This window comes from Natrix helvetica (genome assembly GCF_964273705.1).
Source record: "Natrix helvetica genome assembly, chromosome: 2".
Taxonomy (NCBI): Eukaryota; Metazoa; Chordata; class Lepidosauria; order Squamata; family Natricidae; genus Natrix; species Natrix helvetica.
In genome coordinates this window covers 32,489,946-32,508,991 of record NC_138552.1, presented here as the reverse complement: position 1 = coordinate 32,508,991, position 19,046 = coordinate 32,489,946, and the positions used below count along the sequence as shown (strand labels likewise).

The following is a 19,046-nucleotide window of genomic DNA, read 5'->3' as shown; positions in this document are numbered from 1 at the left end:
GATGCTTTTCAAATTTTCTTTATAAGGGAATCAATGATCTATTTACTCTATCTGAAAGAGCAGATAAGACTGGAAGGTCAGACTGTATCTTTTTAAAGAGCTTTTTTGTTCAGGTGAATGTTAGTAAAAGAGGTATGATTCCACATCCTTAGAGAAAAAAAAGCAGGCAGCTTTCCGACAAGGAATACTTCACTGATGAACCATTTATCACTCTGTACTTGAAACATAGTAATCAATAGTTTAAAATTGTCTCTACATTTTTTTGCCCAGGGCGTAAATCCAAATGAAACTTTTACAACAAAATTATTCACTGAGAAAATAGCTCTCAAAGAGCTACATATCCTTACCTGAAGCCCTCGCCTTCTCAGAATGCTGGACTCGTCCATTCTCTCCCTCATTCCTTCTATAACAATATAGCCATGCTCTAGTATCTCAGACTTCGGCTCACTTATTCAGATCCTAGCAGCTGCTAAACACTTACATCACAGTTTATCTGATTGGAAAGGAATAGTCAGCTGACTTTCGCCAGTTATTCACTCAGCAACTTCTGAGCTCATGCATGTTTGCAGTGCTGTATTACAAAGCAGCAAGTGGGCTCCAGACAACTAACAAATTTATCTAGACAGGAGTAGCTATTTGACAGAGGAAATCCTGCAAGAGGATTGTTATTCGCACAGAACAATACGCCTGCCATCCTGTGCTAGCATGCCGTTTTAAGCACAGTCTATAGATCAAGTTTTTGAGAGGAAGCGGTGAGGTAAAAAATGCCTGAGTTAATTAGCAGTGGCACCTAAAGTGAAGAGAGAAATTAAGACTAATCATGGAAAAACTGAAACAGAGCTGGATATTCAAACAACATAGCTCACTGGTTCTAAAAAAACAGTGACAGTTATTTAGCTTCCTAGGAAGTAATAATTGTCTCAAGATACAAAACTATTTAAAATATCAGTACACACAGGATTAATATCTGATTTTAAAAAACCAATTATCCGTTAGAAAGTTCACTTCAGAAAAGAAAGCCAGAGACAGAAATATTATTTCTACCATCATGCATAATTTCACGCTCTGATCTCAGTTGTGTACTCTGATCATTTTCATTTTATTCCAGTCCTAAACAGAAAGGTGCTTAATGTTGAGATTTAGATCACTGCATATTGCAAAACCAATGTACCACAACATTCAGATATATTTAAAGCTTTAAATTATTCTTTATGTATTTCAGCAGAGAAAAATGACTGAATGTCAAAGGGAAATAAAACTCGACAACAAAAAAAGCCTCATTTTTTTTTGAGTTTGTGATTTCTAGACAAATTTTAAAAGAAAAGGGGAAAGCTATTTGAGTTTACTTATCACTATAAGCTTAGGTTATCCCAATTATTGATTTTTTGAAGCTGTCATCAGGCTATTAAACTTGAAATCAATTGATTAGACTGTATCATTAAAAATTGCTTAGGGATTTAAATGTCTATCTACCAAGTAAATTGATTGCATTTCATGCTTCATAAATGGGCCCTGCCATTCTCTTTATACTTACACGACAAAGTCTTGCAAACACATATTTGCATCCCCACTAAAAAGCAATCTTTTTAAATATATGAATAACAAATATATGCATATTAGTGTTTGGAAACAACTTTAAATTAATCCACAAAATCTAAGGATACATAAGCAACAAGACACCATCAAAGCTGACATCAGCCACAGCATAGAAAAACCTCAAAGAATTAATGCAAGATTAGAAGATGTGGAGAGACCTGCCCCATAGAATCGCCAAGAGTTGGACACGATTGAATGGATAACATCATCATCATCTAGTAAAAGAAATTAAAGTGAAATATCTCTGTCTACAGGTCGTCCAATGACCATTAGTTTAACAACAGTTCAGAGTTAAGACGGCCTTGGAAAAAGTGATCTAATATTTAGTCTTGATGTTATTAGAAATTTCCCTTTCTTGGTTAATGGAGGGAATATTAGGTCAATATTAAGAACTCATTGGCTCTTTTGGAAATTGGCGGTTTTTCTCTTTTATGTAATTAAACAGCACAGAAAAAATATAGAAAGAACAAAAGCAAACCAATAAAAATAATACATGAAAAAAAATCTTTTGTGTGTGAGGGGCATGTGGGAATCTATGAGTAAGTTCATATGCATATGTAGAGGGAGGGGGGAGAGGGAGAGAGTGAAGGTGAGAGAGGAGGGAGGGAGGTGGAGATAGAGAGTGTGTGTGAGAGAGAGCGCTATGAGCTCTGGTGAAGCACTGTGTCTTTTCAGTGGCCTCTGAAAAGCCTTGAAAGCAACACTGCTAACAATAAGGGTTGAGCAGGTCTGAAAATGGGAGCTTGAACATTGAGCACTGGGACATTTTCAGTAGCCTGTTTCTGGACTGGGAAGCCTAACTTATAGTGACATGCCTTAATCTCTTCCTATTGGATTACAGAACTGCATTCTACATGAGGCTTCTCTTGAGGAGCATTTGAAGCTGCCACTGGGTTAGAATGCATTGGCATGGAGACTTCATGTTACACCTACATCACACATCACACCTCCGCTGCACTAGTAAGCTTCCAAATTAAAGATGATGATTGTCACCTGTAAAGTCCTACATGGTGTAGCGACAAGTTTGTTATGAGGCTGCCTGTCAAAACATGCATTCTCCCTGTATCTCAGGCCAGAGATAACTTAGATCAGGTCCATGGTTGATCTGACAGCTGTGAAGTCTCAAGCATCTGCCAAGCCCACAACAAGGAAAACATATTTAAGTCCTGTGATGCCAAAGATTTGGGGAACTCTCCTGCCAATCCAGAACCTCATGGTCTCAATATGTTATCTAACTTTTCCCGACTGATCCATTCTCCCTTTCAGAAAAAAGGGCTTCACCCAAAACATTCATACACATTACTGGGCAACTAATATTGCCGAGTAGTGTGTAACAATTATGAAGATGCTTTTAATGTACACTCAGCAACCCCTGTTCATGATTACAAGTTGAACAACCTCCTTCCTCTATTACAAATCTCACATACAATATCCTACTGCATTTGTCTATGGAGATTCTTAGTCACCCAGGTCATGGTTGTCCCAAAGGTGCTTTTTCAAAAGGCAACTTTTATTGTTTTTCTTTGAAGACATTTTGCTTCTCATCCAAGAAACTTCAGTTCAGAATGAATAGTGGTGAATAAAAGGATTTATATTCCTTGCAGTCATCTGGTCATTAGCACTCTCCACATTCGTTTGCACTATTCAGGTGACATTGAGGGCACAGATAAATTTCCAAGTGGTCTCAATGACTCTCAGAGAGAATGCTAACAACCAGATGACTGCAAGGAAAATGAATCTTTTCATTCGCCATCATTTTCCCTCATTCACGTCTTGGATGAGAAGGGAAAGGTCTTCCGGGGAGAATAAAGAAAGCCCAGTCCAGTTGCCTTTTGAAAAAGCACCTTTGGGACATCTTACTACATTCCCTTTCCTACCCCACAGTCAACAAGACATGGAAAAACTCAGAAGCCAAATCACCTACAGATGTAGATAACTAAGGTACACCCTTGCTTTCCCCAACCCTAACCCCAAGGATACTAGTTAGTATGCTGAAATAGACAAGCATGTCACTGCTCCATTTGCCCTACCTAAGGGCAGCCACAAGACACAGGTCACTTCACTCTCAAGGTCAGCGGCCCACTAGTGCTTCACTGCCATTTGGAATAACAGTACAGGCCATCTGTCAGGCATGTAGTTATGTTCCTTTTAGGATCTTTGGCCTGCCACACTTTCTATTATTTCACTATGCTGTTTCATTAGTGTAGTCTACCCCACACATCCCTGCGACCAATCCGCTCTCACAGAGAGGGACTCCTCCGGGTACCTTCCGCTAAGCAGTGCGGGCGGGCGGTGCCTAGGAGTAGGGCCTTCTCTGTGATGGGCCCAACCCTCTGGAACGACCTCCCCCCCGATATTAGAACTACCTTGGACCTCCGCTCCTTCTGTAAGAAACTTAAGACCCACCTGTTTCGACTAGCCGGCTGGCCTAATTGTAATTACAAGTAACACTCACTATTGACCTTCCTGGATGGCTTTTTAAATTTTAAATTTTGGGGTTTTAAATTGGTTTTAGAATTGTTTTAATTATTTAATTAGTTTGGGTGATATATATAGACTGTATGGTTGTGTTGTTTTGTCTGGTGTTTTATGTCATGTTTTTGCTGTTTTTATATATGAACGGTCTGTACACCGCCCCGAGTCCCTGCGGGGAGAGGGGGCGGTCTATAAATTTAATAAACCTAAACCTAAACCTAGTAATTGGGAGGGGGGGATAGAAAGGAGTAGAGTTGTGGAATGTGTTGTTGTCATTCCTTTACAGAAGCCAAGGTCATCTTTGTCTCCGCACCTCTGCACCTGACCAGAACCAGCTGGGTGGAGATGCCAGCGTGGCCGAGGAAGATTGGACCATGTAATGGATTTATGGCTGTGGGGAACTTTCAATCATGATCATGAACTTTCAACTGGGTGGAATCCATTTGGGATCCCACAGTTTGTTGCCAACATGTCTGTCTTATTAAATTGGAACCTTAAGGATAGCTTTGCCTTGGACTCTGATTTAATTCTGCATGATATTTGGAACGCTGACACCGTCCTTGACTTAAAACAGCTCATTTAGTGACCGTTCAAAGTTACAACACTAAAAAAGTGCACTAAAAAGTGACCTATGACCATTTTTCACACGTGAGACCATTGCAGCATCCCTACGGTCACATTATATCAAAATTCAGATGCTTGGCAACTGACTCATATTTATGATGGTTGAATGATCAGGATCGCACGATCACCTTTTGTGACCCATGAGGGGGATCACATGATCACCTTTTGTGACCTTCTGTGAGGCAAAATCAATAGGAAAGCCAGATTCACTTAACAACCTTGTTGCTAATTTAACAATTGCAGCGATTCACTTAACAATTGTAGCAAGAAGAGTCATAAAATGGGGCAAAATTTCACTTAACTACTGTCTCTTAACAGTCTAAGATCTGCGCTCAGTCACTCATGCCCTGGTCAGCATGTGCTTGGGCTACTGCAATGCCTTCTACATGGGCTACCTTTGAAAAGAATTCAGAAGCTACCAATGGCAAAGAATGCAGCTGTGCAGGGTAGCCCATGTAACATGAGCTGCCCTGGATGTCAGTTTGCTTCCAAGCGTTGCCCACCACCTTTAAAGCTCTTAATGGCATGGGACCAAGTTATCTAGGGAAGAATCTCAAGGGTGTTCCAAACTGGGACTTATCTGCAGGTAATAAATGCAAATGAAGTTTCTTATTTACAAAATTTGAACAATATTCTTATGCTGAATATTTCCTCAGTTAGACAAACTGTATTAGCAAGAAACTATAGAGAAGAATGTAACTGGAAAATCAAAAATGTCGAAGAAAGAATTGGTGTCTTTTCTTATACCAGAGATAATATTTAGAGATTACATATTTAACAGAAGAAAACAGAACTGCAGAAATAAATTGTGTCTGATGTGTTTTGACACCCAACTGTAATTCTTCAATTAGCACCAATAATACCAAATCCTGAAGTAGATTCACAATCAGTGGCTACTCCACCTTTGGCAGTATCAGGCCTACCAAATATGCCTGCATGTCCCTATGTGTTTCTACATTTAACAGTGTCTATATTTTGGCAGGAAGTGTGTTACTGTATTGTATTATTGCAGTAATTCTTTCATTAATTGATTATGTGCCATAAGTTGCTTTCGACCCCTATGACCACATTGATAGCTTTGTTATCATATTAGACTGCCTGCAACCCATTGAATCATCTGTTATATTTATTTACCTAAAGAGATAAACAGAATTACCATAGGTGGACAAAAAAACAGTGGGAATAGGAGAAATGTCTGGCTTCCTGCCAGTTTCCCCATTGACTTTGCTTGTGGGAAATTAGCTGAAAATCACCACCATGTGGCTGCAGCTGACTTTGGTGGTGCTGCAGTTGTTTGTGAATACAGCTGGTCTGGACATTCTTCTTCACAAAGCAGAAATTCGACCAGTTCAGACCAGTTTGGGCAAACCGGTAGCAACGATTTGAATTGGTTTGCTGAAAAACCACCCCTGGTTGGCCCCGCCCATGCCTGCCTGCTTGCCCACCCCTTCTGGCTGCTCACTCGCCCCTTCCATCCACTCGCTCCATCCACTCACCCATGCCCTATATATGTTGCCTTCACCACGTGGAATGCTCCATTCCCTGGCTCCGGCCTTGCCCCAGAGCTGCCACATGCGTCATTCACCTACCTTCGTGCTTTGTGGGGGGACACGGCCATCTTTCATGTCAAGAAGCCTCTTGTCACCAGCAATAGTTTTCGCTGCCTTCTGAGCAGCTCCACTGCAACGCTGTCAGGCAATGGGGTGTATGTGTATGGCCACTGCCCTGTTCCAGCCGTGCATGTGCAACCCACTGCCTGCCAGTGCCGCTCATGGCCGGTGCCACTCATGGCATTTTCTCTCTGTCACAGCATTCAACATGGCTCTTTCTCTCCTCCTTCTCGGGCTCACATACACACAGAGCAAACATGAGAAGGAGGTGAGAAGCAGCCATGTTGAACGCTAGAAGATGGCCAGCTGAACTTTTCTGTAGGTTCGTGGCTGTGGCTTGGTGGGTTGCCATGAATGATGTAGAGTTGGCCATGCCCACTCAGTCCCCCAACCACACCACCAAGTCACACCCACAACACCACGCCCACAGAACCGGTAGGGAGAAAAATTGAATTTCACCACAGTCACAAAAGTTATATCTAAACCACTTCCTCAATTTACTTTCCCCCTCCAAATTCCAGATAAAACGGCTGGTTAATATCCCAGCCTTCATATTCGAGTCTGCCCAGGAGGAATCAAGACTGTGGCATTTCTGAACAATTTTGTCTATCTTCTTCAATACACTAAAAGTCAGTATAACACTCCATACAAGAAAGAAAGCCAATAGCTTACCAACAACAATAAGGGAGACACAATGACGCTTTTCCTCCCTTATTGTTAAAGTATGGGCTTATACCTGGGAGTGTAACTGCCTGATCAGGTCAAGTTTCAGTCTTTCTTTGCAGGTAATCCAAGGATTGTTTCTATGACTCCCTTCATTTCCTAAGCCAAGATGCATCCAAGATTGGCAATTAGGAAAAGAAAAAACAAGCCACTCAGGGGGATTTCATCAAAATCCTGAGTTGCCCAAGGCTAAAGGGGCACACAATCCAAGTCATGATGACCTACTGTGGCATATCTATTTGACAAAGTACTAATGGTATTAGCAAAATGCTGATAGAGTCTGAAGAAATAATGGGTATTTTATCAGATTATACTCCCAATTAAAAAGTATACAAAATGAGTCTACTAATAGTAGCATTTGCAAAAGGGAATTAACTTCTGATTACTAGGCATTAAAAAATAACATAAAAATGCATGTTGAAATGCATAAGGTATCTCAGGAAACCAAAACACAAAATAAAACTGAAATCCAAGGAGCCTCAAATAATTACACAATTGTTTTCTCAATAGACTATTCAAGAGGAATTCAAACACTTAAACATCACTTCATATAGATGCTATATAATAAAACTGTTTTTATAACGGGACTTCTAAGCAAAGCACTACATGGTTAGCCCCAATTGCAAATAATTAACCTTTTATCCAGCTCCATTCTTTTAAAATATTTGACTAAGTTTACACATATTAAGTCATAATGTAATTTGTTTTCAGGTAAGTGATTATAAAATCCATGCAATGTGGATTATTCACCAAACCATAGCTAAACCATAACATAGATGCAACATTTTAATCAGACTGTGGTTTAGCATATCAGTACATTTTAAGACAGCTAGCCTCTGTAAAATTCCTTTCCATAGCTGTGGGAACATTAGACTTAAAGGAAATACAAACAGCTTAAGGTTAAAAAAAATCATATTTGGTTTTTTTTCTGCTTTGGTCCCTAGCAATATTATTTTTATCAAACCCAAAATAGCATTTTGTTTTTCTAAGATAGTCTGTATCTTTCCTTCAAACATCTTTTATAGGTTAACCTTTCATTTCCATGGCATTTTTTGCAATCCTCACTCTATCATAGCACTATTGTGTTTCTAGCACGTGTAAATATCTTAAATTCTAACTAAATTAACAGATAATTCTTCATTTGATATATCACAGCACATTAAATCCATTTGCATAATATATACATGGTTTATGCATGAAGCAGGATATAATGTTAGCTTCTACTGCAAGATGCTGATCACATTTTAATACATGTCTGGCCAAATACTTTCCTTTCAGGACAGCAGACAAGTGTCCCTCATTTACTGAGTTATTTTTAAAAGTTTATAGAATTTCTAAAAGATGAACTACTAAATTATTACTTTTTCTGTTCTCTAAATAGACACGCATTCTATTTTTGAAATGAAATAGATCTATAATTATAGATAGGTAGATCTATAATGATGACAGCCAATATATAAGTCTCCCTTAGCATCATTTTTGTGAGGGTTTGTGTTGTGGCTCAGCAGCGGCCGGCTGACCATTATGGGACTGCTCTGGAGGATGAGGAAGACTCTGGAGGGGTTTGGAGTCAGAGCAGGAACAAGAGAGGCCTGTTGGCCACCAGGTGGCATCTGAGTCAGGCAGCAGTGAGGAGGAACAGAGGGAGGTTGTCCCTGATATGCGTAGAGCTGAGAGGAGAAAGGAACAGCTGTGGAGAAGACATCATAGAAGGAAATAGGGACAGCTGGCTATGGTTGTGGCACCTCCCAAAGAGTTTATAGGTGGAGCAATGGGAGGAGAATCTTTGCAGGAAACAACAGTCCATTTCACTAGCCATTGAGAAAGCATTCCGTAAGTTTAATCTTGGTCTTGAAGATAGTTTTCTAGGCTCCTAGCCAAGAGATGGCTTTATCTATGTAATTAGTCATGGCAGACAGCCAAGCCTGTGTCTGCATATTCATTGGAATCATGGGACAGAACAGTTTCCCAAACAGGGTTTGAGAGGGTTTGCCAAACAACAGAATATTTGAGGAAGTAGAAAAAATAGGACCTGTTATTATCAAACTTGCAAGTTATGCCAAAATACCATCTTGGAACTTTAAATATCTATGGCAAGCCTTGCTATTTAAGATTCTTGCTTCACTTTCAACTTTTTAAAGAGATTTCAGGAGGGGTGAAAGAGAAACAAGGACATTTTGGAGTAGAGGTGAAAGGTACATTTCTTACCAAAGGCCAATGAGAAAGATAAAAATACAGGTTTGTATTTAGCCATTAGCAAAGTCTACAATAGGATTATGCCAATCTTCCCATCAAATCTACTATGAAAAATATTGATTTTCTGTCAGAAAGCATCACTTTGAGAAGACGCGCACATGGCCACAATCACATTATACACACACTGGCCTGTGCATGTGTACGCACACCTCCTCCGCCATCCCCCACGTAGAGATGGCTAGATAGTTACATGCTGGGGGGAACAATATAGAATAAAATAAAGTTTTTGAGAGAGTACATCTATGCCGTAACAAATATATAACAAAAAGTTGTAAAATAAAACTATTTTCTGCTATATGCTTAGACCAGATGAAAAACAACAGATTTTTTTTTTAAAAAAAAAGGTATTCTCAGATACAGAAGTAAACTAAATGACAAAACTCATTGTTTTTTCCCCCAGAAATATCTCTTTTGACTTTCAGGTGCTAGATTTAAACATACATCATTTTGCAAATAAAGTAGAAATCACTGAATACAAATAGCAAATCTAAAATTCTATTACATTCTGAAAGTAATTTTTGCAAAGTATGCCAGTCCCTATCTATCGCGGCAATTTAATATCCTTTTGGGCCTTTTCAATATCGCTGCCAGAAGGTAAACTCCGGCTGCAAAGCAACTTTTGATTATTTTTGTGCAGTACAATATGTTGCGGTACAATATGCACCAGAAAACAAGTGTTCTGCCAACACCATGACATTCACACAAAGACTCTTCCAACCTCTAATAAGTCTACGCTTGTTAAACCAGATGTTTCTGACAGAACAAAATATAAACTCTGCAAGGCTTCTGATACAATCCTTAAAGGGAGTGCTGTTAATAACACCTTTATATATTTTCTGTATCAACACTCATGTCTGAGAGCATTTTATTATCCAGATGAAGTAAATTTTGAAGAACTTACTTCTATTTATCCAACAAGAATTAATTCTAGACTGTAACAGAACTATTTGCTGGGACACAGTCCTAGTCAAACACATCATGGTTAATTACCAAATGCTAAGTGAGTCAGGGAAAATATCACACAAGAGGCCTTAAATATTGGACAGTTACTACTCACTCAGTCAGTGACAGAAACAGTCCCCGCTGAGGCGCATTTGGATTGTTATTTTGGCACTGGTGCACCTGCCTGAAATTCACCAGCTGCAGTGAATCCCTAGATTTCTAGAGAGGCTGGTGGAAGATTTCTTCTTCAATCAGAAAATTACCGTATTTTTCGGACTATAAGACGCACCGGTGTATAAGACGCACCAACTTTTCGAAGAGGTAAGTCAGGGGAAAAAAAGGTTTTGTCCTCCCGGGACCCGAGGAGCACTCTGCAGGCTTCAGCAAGGCTCAGGAAAGGCAAAAATGCCCCCGTTTTTCATCAACACAGGGGCATTTTCCCCTTCCCCCAGCCCTGCTTGAAGCCTGCAGAGTGCTTCTGGGGGGGGGGTGAGAGAAGGCAAAAACAGCCCATTTTTTGCCCATTTTTCATCAACATGGGGGCATTTTTCCCTTCCTCCCAGCCTTGCTGAAGCCTGCAGAGTGCTTCTGAGGGGTGGGGGAAGGCAAAAATGCCCCTGTTTGGGGAAAAATGGCAGTAATATCAAACTTGTAACATACTACAAGGCTACATAGAGTTCTCGGATATACAACTAAAATCTTAGATCTACTTAAGTATTTATAGGCATTTCTAATGTTCTTGATTAGAAGGCAAGAAGGACAGAAATATTTTTCAAGAGTAATAACTCAAAATAAGATAAACATAAGATTAATAGTTCCTCCCCAATTTTTTTAAATAATTATTTAGTGTACTACTTTAGAAACATTATTATTTTATGCTATTTGGTATGTGGCATTCCTATGCTGGATAATGGATTTTAGCATTTTTCCTCCACATAGTCTTTGCCAAGATGTTATCTTTTTCAATGTCACTTCCACCCTACCTTTAACAACTGCTTTATAGTTAAAAGAAAGTTCCAGATATTCCAGAACTTATCATGTATCTGTTGGTAACACTAGAAATTCAGTAACAAAATTTTAAAACCACCCATCTCCTCACATAGGGACTCTGGCCAGTGTACAAATAAAATACTAAAAACATCAAAACTGTATATAAAATTTAAAAAAACATGCAAACAATGTTAAAATTTTATTACCATATTTTTCGGATTATAAGATGCACCAGTATATAAGATGCACCAAGATTTCAAAGAGGTAAGTAAGAAAAAAGGGTTTTTGTCCTCCCCAGCCCCCAGGAGCACTCTGCAGGCTTCAGCAGGGCTGGGGGAAGGCAAAAATGCCCCCATTTTTATGAAAAATGGGCAGAAAATGGGCAATTTTTTACAAAAAGTGAACCATTTTTGCCTTCCCCCAGCCCTGCTGAAGCCTGTAGAGTGCTGCTGGGTGATAGAGGAAGGCAAAAATGCCTCTATTTCTGCGAAAAATGGCCCGTGTTTTGCAAAAATGGTATGCGGAAGCGGGGCTTGTATTCAGTGTATAAGATGCACCAACATTTCCACACTCTTTTGGGGGGAAGGTGCATCTTATACTCTGAAAAATACGGTAAATGGTGGGGCGAGAGCTTTCAGGACACTAACCAGCCCCATGGTTGTAGGCTCCTCTATGTGCCCCACACAATGCTGGAGAGCCAGGTTTTCACACCAGGAAAGTGGAATCCCGCCTCATATCTGGGAGGGAATGTTCCACAGGGCCTGAAAGAGGCTCTCTTCCTAGACCCCACCAGTTGGAATTCTTTGGCTGAAGAGGTCCACAACATACCTTCCCTGATTGACCGTGTGAGATGGGTTGATGTAATGGATTGAAGACAATTCCATAGGTAACCTGGCCTTTACTTAAAATCCAACGCTTTGTCTTTATGTTAATTTATTTTTTACATATTGTTCTATAGCATTATAAAATGCTAAAATTACATTTGGGTACAGTGACGTTTGTATAATACTGGAATTTATTAAGATTAGATGATTTAGATAATTTAATAGAATAACAGAGTTGGACCTTGGAGGTCTTCTAGTCCAACCCCCTGCTCAAGCAGGAAACCCTATACCATTTCTGTTCTGACCCAGGTCACGTAGGCAGTTGCAGTCGGATCCCAATTCCAACTTCTACTCCTACTCCTCTTCTGGACCTGACAGGGCCATGACAATTTCAGACAAATGGTTGCCGAATCTCTTTTTAATAATATCCAATGTTGGAATACTCATAACTTCTGCAAGCAACTTGTTCCACTGATTAATTGTTCTAACTGTCAGGTTGGTTCTCTACTTGATTAGTTTTCATCCATTCTTCTGTTCCTTCAGGTGCTTTAAAGAATATATTGGAAACCCTCCCGCTTGCCTTGTGGCAATCCTTTAGATATTGGAACACTGCTATCATGTCACCCTTAGTCCTTCTTTTCATCAAACTAGACATACCCAGTTCCTGCAACCATTCTTCATATGTTAAAGCTTTATTTTATTTTATTTTAAGACTTTAATTTAAACCTTTAAGGTTAAAGAAAAAAATTTATGTTTGTGAAATGTTATTGTTAATGTAAGGTTTCTTAAATGTGTATCTAGAGCAGTGGTTCCCAACATGGGGCCCATGCCCCATAGGGGGGCAATTTGATTTTTAATGGGGGTAATTTGAACCTTGTTTAAACCAAGATAATGGCCTTTTAGGCTTCCTCCACGTGAGTAGAGCTGCCTTTTTGAGTAAAGTAAGAATTATATGTCATGGGGAGGGCATCAAGATTTTAAAGATGCTTAGGCGGGGAATGGCCAAAAAAAGGTTGGGACCACAGATCTAGAGCTATGGATAAAAAGCTTCAAAGTTATACACACAGACACACACACACACACACAAACACACAATTTGTTTGACTAACTGTATGGAATTAGTCCAACTAGCAACAAATGATTATAGGTACTCATTATATTTGAAGTAAAAGTTTCATTTATTAGATGATACCAAGAAGATAAAAATGCCTCTCTTCTAACTAACAACTTTACAGGAAGGCTGTGGTTAAGTCTCAAGTGAGAGAATGTATGTTCTCTTTTTCTTAAAGAAAGAGATTCCTTTGACTAATAAAACAGCAAGAATTGGGTGTGAAGTCCCCAGCCCAGCCCTATTTATTTCTCACGATCAGCCCTAGTGATCAAATAGCTCATAGGTGCAAAGTAATGCTACCATCTTCAACTTTTCCTCTTCAAAATGAATAAATGAATGAATGGTCTTTTTTTTGCAATTCCAGAAAATTAAACAGTACTGCAAAGACTGATTCAGAAGAAACATCGAAGGAAAGGTGAAAGATGTAACTATCAAAAAGACTACTGAACAACAAGAAAGGAGCAGAGGAAATTGAGTATACTATCTGGTTCATACAGAAGAAAATCACCCATATTGTCTCATGAGAATTGCACCTAATTAGAAAGCTTTCGAGGACACTGCCCTGCTAAACTTCAGTTCATAGACCAAACCAAGAAGTGTGTTATGGAGAAGGATTCAGAACTCTCACTTCCTTGAGCATAAACAGTAGGTTGTAACTTAGAGATCTGAATAAGCACAAGATGGGAAGGCTCAAGAAAAAAGAGCCTCAAGTGAAAATAGCTAGAAGTTTGAATCTTTACAAATCAGTTTTTGAAAAGCAGCAGAAATCAATAAATATGAACTGGTTGTGTGGGTTTTCAAGAATTCTGAAGCTGCACTTAGTCAATTCTAATAAAATCTATTCTGAATTTCAGATATGAGTAAAATTTTGGAATTCCAAATTCCTATTGCATTCATATTCATAAAATATTTTCACAAATAGTAAATATTTCATTGTTTTATTTAATATATCAGTATGTGTTTTAATCCTTCTGTATAATTAATAAGCATTAGTTAACAGCTTGGTTGGAAGAAGTGAGCTCCATATTTTTTTCAAAGTGAAAACTATATTTTGCTTTTAGAATCCTAACAAAGGAAGATGTTATAATCATTGCAATGTCTTATCTACTGAATAGTTTAAAAACACAATAATAAAATGCATGTAGAAATATAAATGTATTTCTCAGAGGAAAGTCCCAGTTAGTAGGACTTTAGAACAAAACCAGTAAGAACCTTTTCTCAAAACAGAGCAATAATGCTGTATGATACACACTTGGTTTTTATGCCATCTACTGGACATTATGTTTACAACACTGCTTCCCTAATAATACTGGATGACATGCACCCAACCATACCTTAAAATGCAAAATATGTTCACCCTTTCAACTATCAATTATTGTGCCTAATGTAGAGTCAGCAGTCAGATAGAAAACAATAATATATCCCACATCTGGATTTTTAAGTGTATGTTATCAACATTCTCGCAATACTGACCATGGTAACTATCATCTTCAAATATCGGATTTAGACACGTTTGCAACGTAAAACTTTTATTTTCTGCACTGAATAAATACTGCATGCTACTTTACGTTTCTACCCATTATTTGGTGACATCCAAATATGCACATAAGAGAATCGTACTTGTTGAGTATGCCTGGTACATGCATACAGCAACAGATAATCTATAAAAAGCCTAATATTTTAAACCAGTGGGTTTTTTAAAAAAAAAATGCAATAGCCTCTTTTTCTCAAACAGATGGCTTAAATGGAAAAACGTATAATAAAATATGCTGCCACCTCATTTTATATGAAATGAGTAACACAATACAAAATTAGTGCAAACGTAATTCAGATACATTGAACATGTTTAGCACTATGATATACAATAATCGACTCCAGTTATGTGAAAGGCCCTGAATTACTGTGGTTTTGGAAAGCAATTGGGGGTTATTTGACTCATGTGCAAATAAAATCCTAGCCATAATATTATATTAACATTAATCATTTTTTGACGGAACAAATATTTGGAAGTGTAACTCACCAAGCTAGCTGTCAGAGAAGGAGCGGATTGTCCGAGAGCTTGGGTGCGCATTCGGACAAGATTGGAAGTTTCGCCAGTTTGCCATGAATGTTGAGTAACAGCATTTGGCAACAAGTACCTGCCTGCCGAGAGGATGAAAATAATTGTTAAAACTAAGTTTACAGTACATAATTTAGAAAGTTAACAAAGTGCAGGCAAATCTTAGAGCTAAAAACTGGACACATTTGAAGAAATTTAACAGGAAGTACAAGTAGTCCTCAACTAACAGCAGTTCATTTAGTGAACGTTCAAAGTTACATCATCACTGAAAAAAAATGACTTGTGAACGTTTTTCACACTTACGACCATTGCAGCATCCCCATGGTCACATGATCAAAATCCAGATGCTTGGCAACAGACTCGTATTTATGACGGTTGCGGTGTCCAGGGGGGTCACGCGATTGCCTTTTGCAACCTTCTGACAAGCAAAGTCAATGGAGAAATCTGTTTCACTTAACAACCCTGTTACTAATTAACCAACTGCAGCGATTCACTTAACAACTGTGGCCAGAAAAGTCCTAAAATGGGGCAAAACCCACTTAGCAAATGTTTCACTTAGCAACAGAAATTTTGGGCTCGATTTTCATCGTAAATTGAGGACTACCTCTAATTCTCAAATTTCTGCTTTTATACTGTGAGCTTCTAAATTCAGAGTTTTTCAACCATCCCTGAATGGCAAAGTAATAATTTCATAAGACAAACTAACATGGATGAACAGACATAGTTCAGTTACAGGTTAATAGCAATTCCTTTCTTCTTTCATTTGTGCTGCTATTTGAGATTAATAAACTGTTAGATAACAGATCTCCTATAATCTATCCACTGCACCGTAAAAGTCATGTAATATACCTGTCAATATAATTTAGCTGTTTGTAGTATTATTTTGTTTGTGAATGCCTACAGTTCAAGATGTGTATGTGGCCAGTCACTTAAGAAAATTTCTAAAAGAAAAACTGTACATATATATATTATGCTAGTTACTGCATGTACTGCATTGTCAAAATACTAAACCAACGATTTTCCTGACAGAAATAAAGCACTGGAAGTTGAATCCTAAGGAAATCTATTTGATCTTTCAAAGATAAAGCTATTGCTTTAAAAAGTTGAACATTATCTAACCAAAATATAGAGCCTTATCTAAAGTACAATCAATATCAGGTCCACAGAATCCAATCCCCAAATAGGGATTTTTTGTTGTTGTTCTTCTCTCCTCTGCACCCACTTTCTGACATGGTATGCCCCAGAGGAACATAGGGGCAAGATTTTCCATAATATCCATTCTAGAAAAGAATCTACATCAAATATTACTTTTATAATTATACTTTAACTTCAGGATGGAAAATACAATTTTTTTTAGAATCTAACCAGGAGTTATAGTTTATTACCGCAGACTTTCCCATTTTATCAATCTCACCAAAACAAAAGATGAAATACACATGCCTGAATTTGTGCTTTACATAAACATATGTAACATATTTAACATAATAGTCATTAATCTTAATATCAAAAATAGATAATGAATTGATTTTAAACCCGTGTTTTCAAATCCTTCATTTTATTATTATTATTTTAATTTTGTTGTGGCAACATCAAGAAACTTTATTTAAACCCAACAGGGGAGGAATATAAGCAGGCTTAAAAAGTATGGTGCTGCTTAATTCATGCACCATTTGCTGCTTACAACTTAAGGAAATTAGCATCTGTCAAGTGTATTACTCAAGTACATATGGTTAAAATTAATGGACAGCACTTCTTTCTCTGCCAGATTTAAAACAATGATGAACCTCCAGTCTATTAAAGCTGATAAAATTCAATCAAAGCTAGAATTACAGCTGCCCTAATTATGTTGTCCTTGGCTAATGCAAGCGAAACGTTTGTGCGAACCCCATTAACAAAATTCAGCACTTTCATGCCCCCTTCCCTTTTTCATATATAGTAATAAAAGCTGTCTAGCAAACATTATTGAGGTCCTAAAATATTCTCAGCAGTTTGAAATAATTGCCCAGTTAACATTTACAATTAGTGTTATTTTAATTCTTTGCTCTTTAAAAACGACTTTCACTTTTTCAATACGTTCTGTAATAAAAGGAAGAAATGAGATCCAGCTCAATGCTTAAGCTAAAATTAATGTCCATAAATAATAGAAACGTTTTAGAAATAAGTGGCAAAAGCACATTTCAGATTGAGCAGGATGTACTTTAATCAATATCACAGTTCATTACATCAGAGAAAAACACCGAATGAATAGAGAGAAAAAGAGTTTTTTTAAACATGAATTCAATTTTAATCTATTTAGATCTTTGAAGTCTAGCCACTGTTTTATAATATCTGTATCTGCAGTATCTATTACATGATGTTTTGTATCTCAGTAATAAATGGATTTCTTTAATTATTTCTGTTGCTTTTATGCCACTTCAATCAAAAGCAGTTTAAAGACCTGGTACCATATATAAAAACAAATCTATATAACATGCAGTTCAACATAAATAATAATAATAGCCAACAACAATATACATCCCAGATTCCATCAAATTCTTCACCCTGGAACTAAACTGCTGGGTCTTAGCAAACTATTTGAATCTTAGCAAACTATTTGAATATTAATAGTGACGCAGATTTTCTGAAGGTTACCGATTCCACAGGAGAGGAACTCCAGCATAGAATACTCATCTCTAAGTCCTTTCCTGCTAAACTTTGTAAGTAGTTAGAACACCTAGCTGCACCATTTGTAAATACCTCTTAGGCAGGCAAATTTTACTTGAAGCAGATGATCTCCTAGATATGTAAGTGTCAAATTATGTAGAACTTTATAGAAGATTAAAAGCACCTTGAATTGCACATGAAATCAAAATGGCAGCCAATGCAGGTCCTGTAATACTGGTGATAAATGACAATATCAGAAGAGTTCTATTAGTTCAATATAGGTTATTGAATTATATACCAATTGGAGTTCCCACGTGACCTTCAAGGTGGCCCATATAAGCATATTATAATAATCCAGTTGAAAATTATAAAGTCATTAAGTGACTGCTGCCAGTAAATTTTGTTTCAAGGAAAGTTAACTAGTTAAGTGGTCAACTAGGTGGAACTGGGCAAAGATTCCCCTGGCCATATCTTCTAGCAGGAGTTCTGAGTCCAGAAAAGTCTCCATATTCTGAATTATTCTTTCTGGGGAGCCCCACCCAAATCAGAATTAATGTTGGCACTATTTTGGAATAATTCAGGTTCTGAATTAATAGACACTCCGTCTTTTTACTTTCAATCTCACTATCTTTCTCTCCATTTAGATCTGTTTAATTCTTTTCTGATACAATTTTATGAACTTGTCCAGTGAGCAGACGTGAAATAGTTTTTAACTTTCACCAAATTTACTTGGTTAAAAAGCCATAATAGCAAGGAAGTATTAGTCTGGCCCAAAAGAACGACTCATGGAAAGATCGAATGAGCTATTTAAGCCACCCTTCTGCTTTTAACACAGGCTAGCTAATTAATACCTTTGGGAAGTTCAGAAACAGGGCATGAAGTCAGACATCCTGTCTACTCCCATTATAAAGTACTTTGCATCCCTTTGATAAAATGAAGAATATCTTCAACTTTCACTAAGTAATATAGGCCTATTATTATTCAATTTTTTTCTTAAAACCATCACAATAATTTGACATCATCATAACTTGTAGACAATTTCACAACCTAATTATGTATCGTATGAAAAAATCAACTGTATTGATGTATTGCTCATCAACTACTATATGTTGGTATCATTTGGTTCCTCATTTTTCTAGAGAAGCCTTCTATATTGCATAAATGCCTAAAGTTTCTTAAAAACCTCTATTGAA

The 19,046-nt window shown here is 37.7% G+C and overlaps 1 protein-coding gene across 4 annotated transcripts in view; it reads right to left on the bottom strand.

Annotated features, from left to right (window-relative positions):
* The window catches only part of MAST4 (microtubule associated serine/threonine kinase family member 4), a 221,933-nt gene that overhangs the window by 169,771 nt on the left and 33,116 nt on the right, over nt 1-19,046 (bottom strand). For all 4 annotated transcript variants that reach the window (XM_081945100.1, XM_081945101.1, XM_081945102.1 and 1 more), the window contains exon 3: nt 15,172-15,293. In XM_081945100.1, coding sequence (XP_081801226.1) covers nt 15,172-15,293 — 122 coding nt within the window. The remainder of the gene's footprint in view (nt 1-15,171; nt 15,294-19,046) is intronic.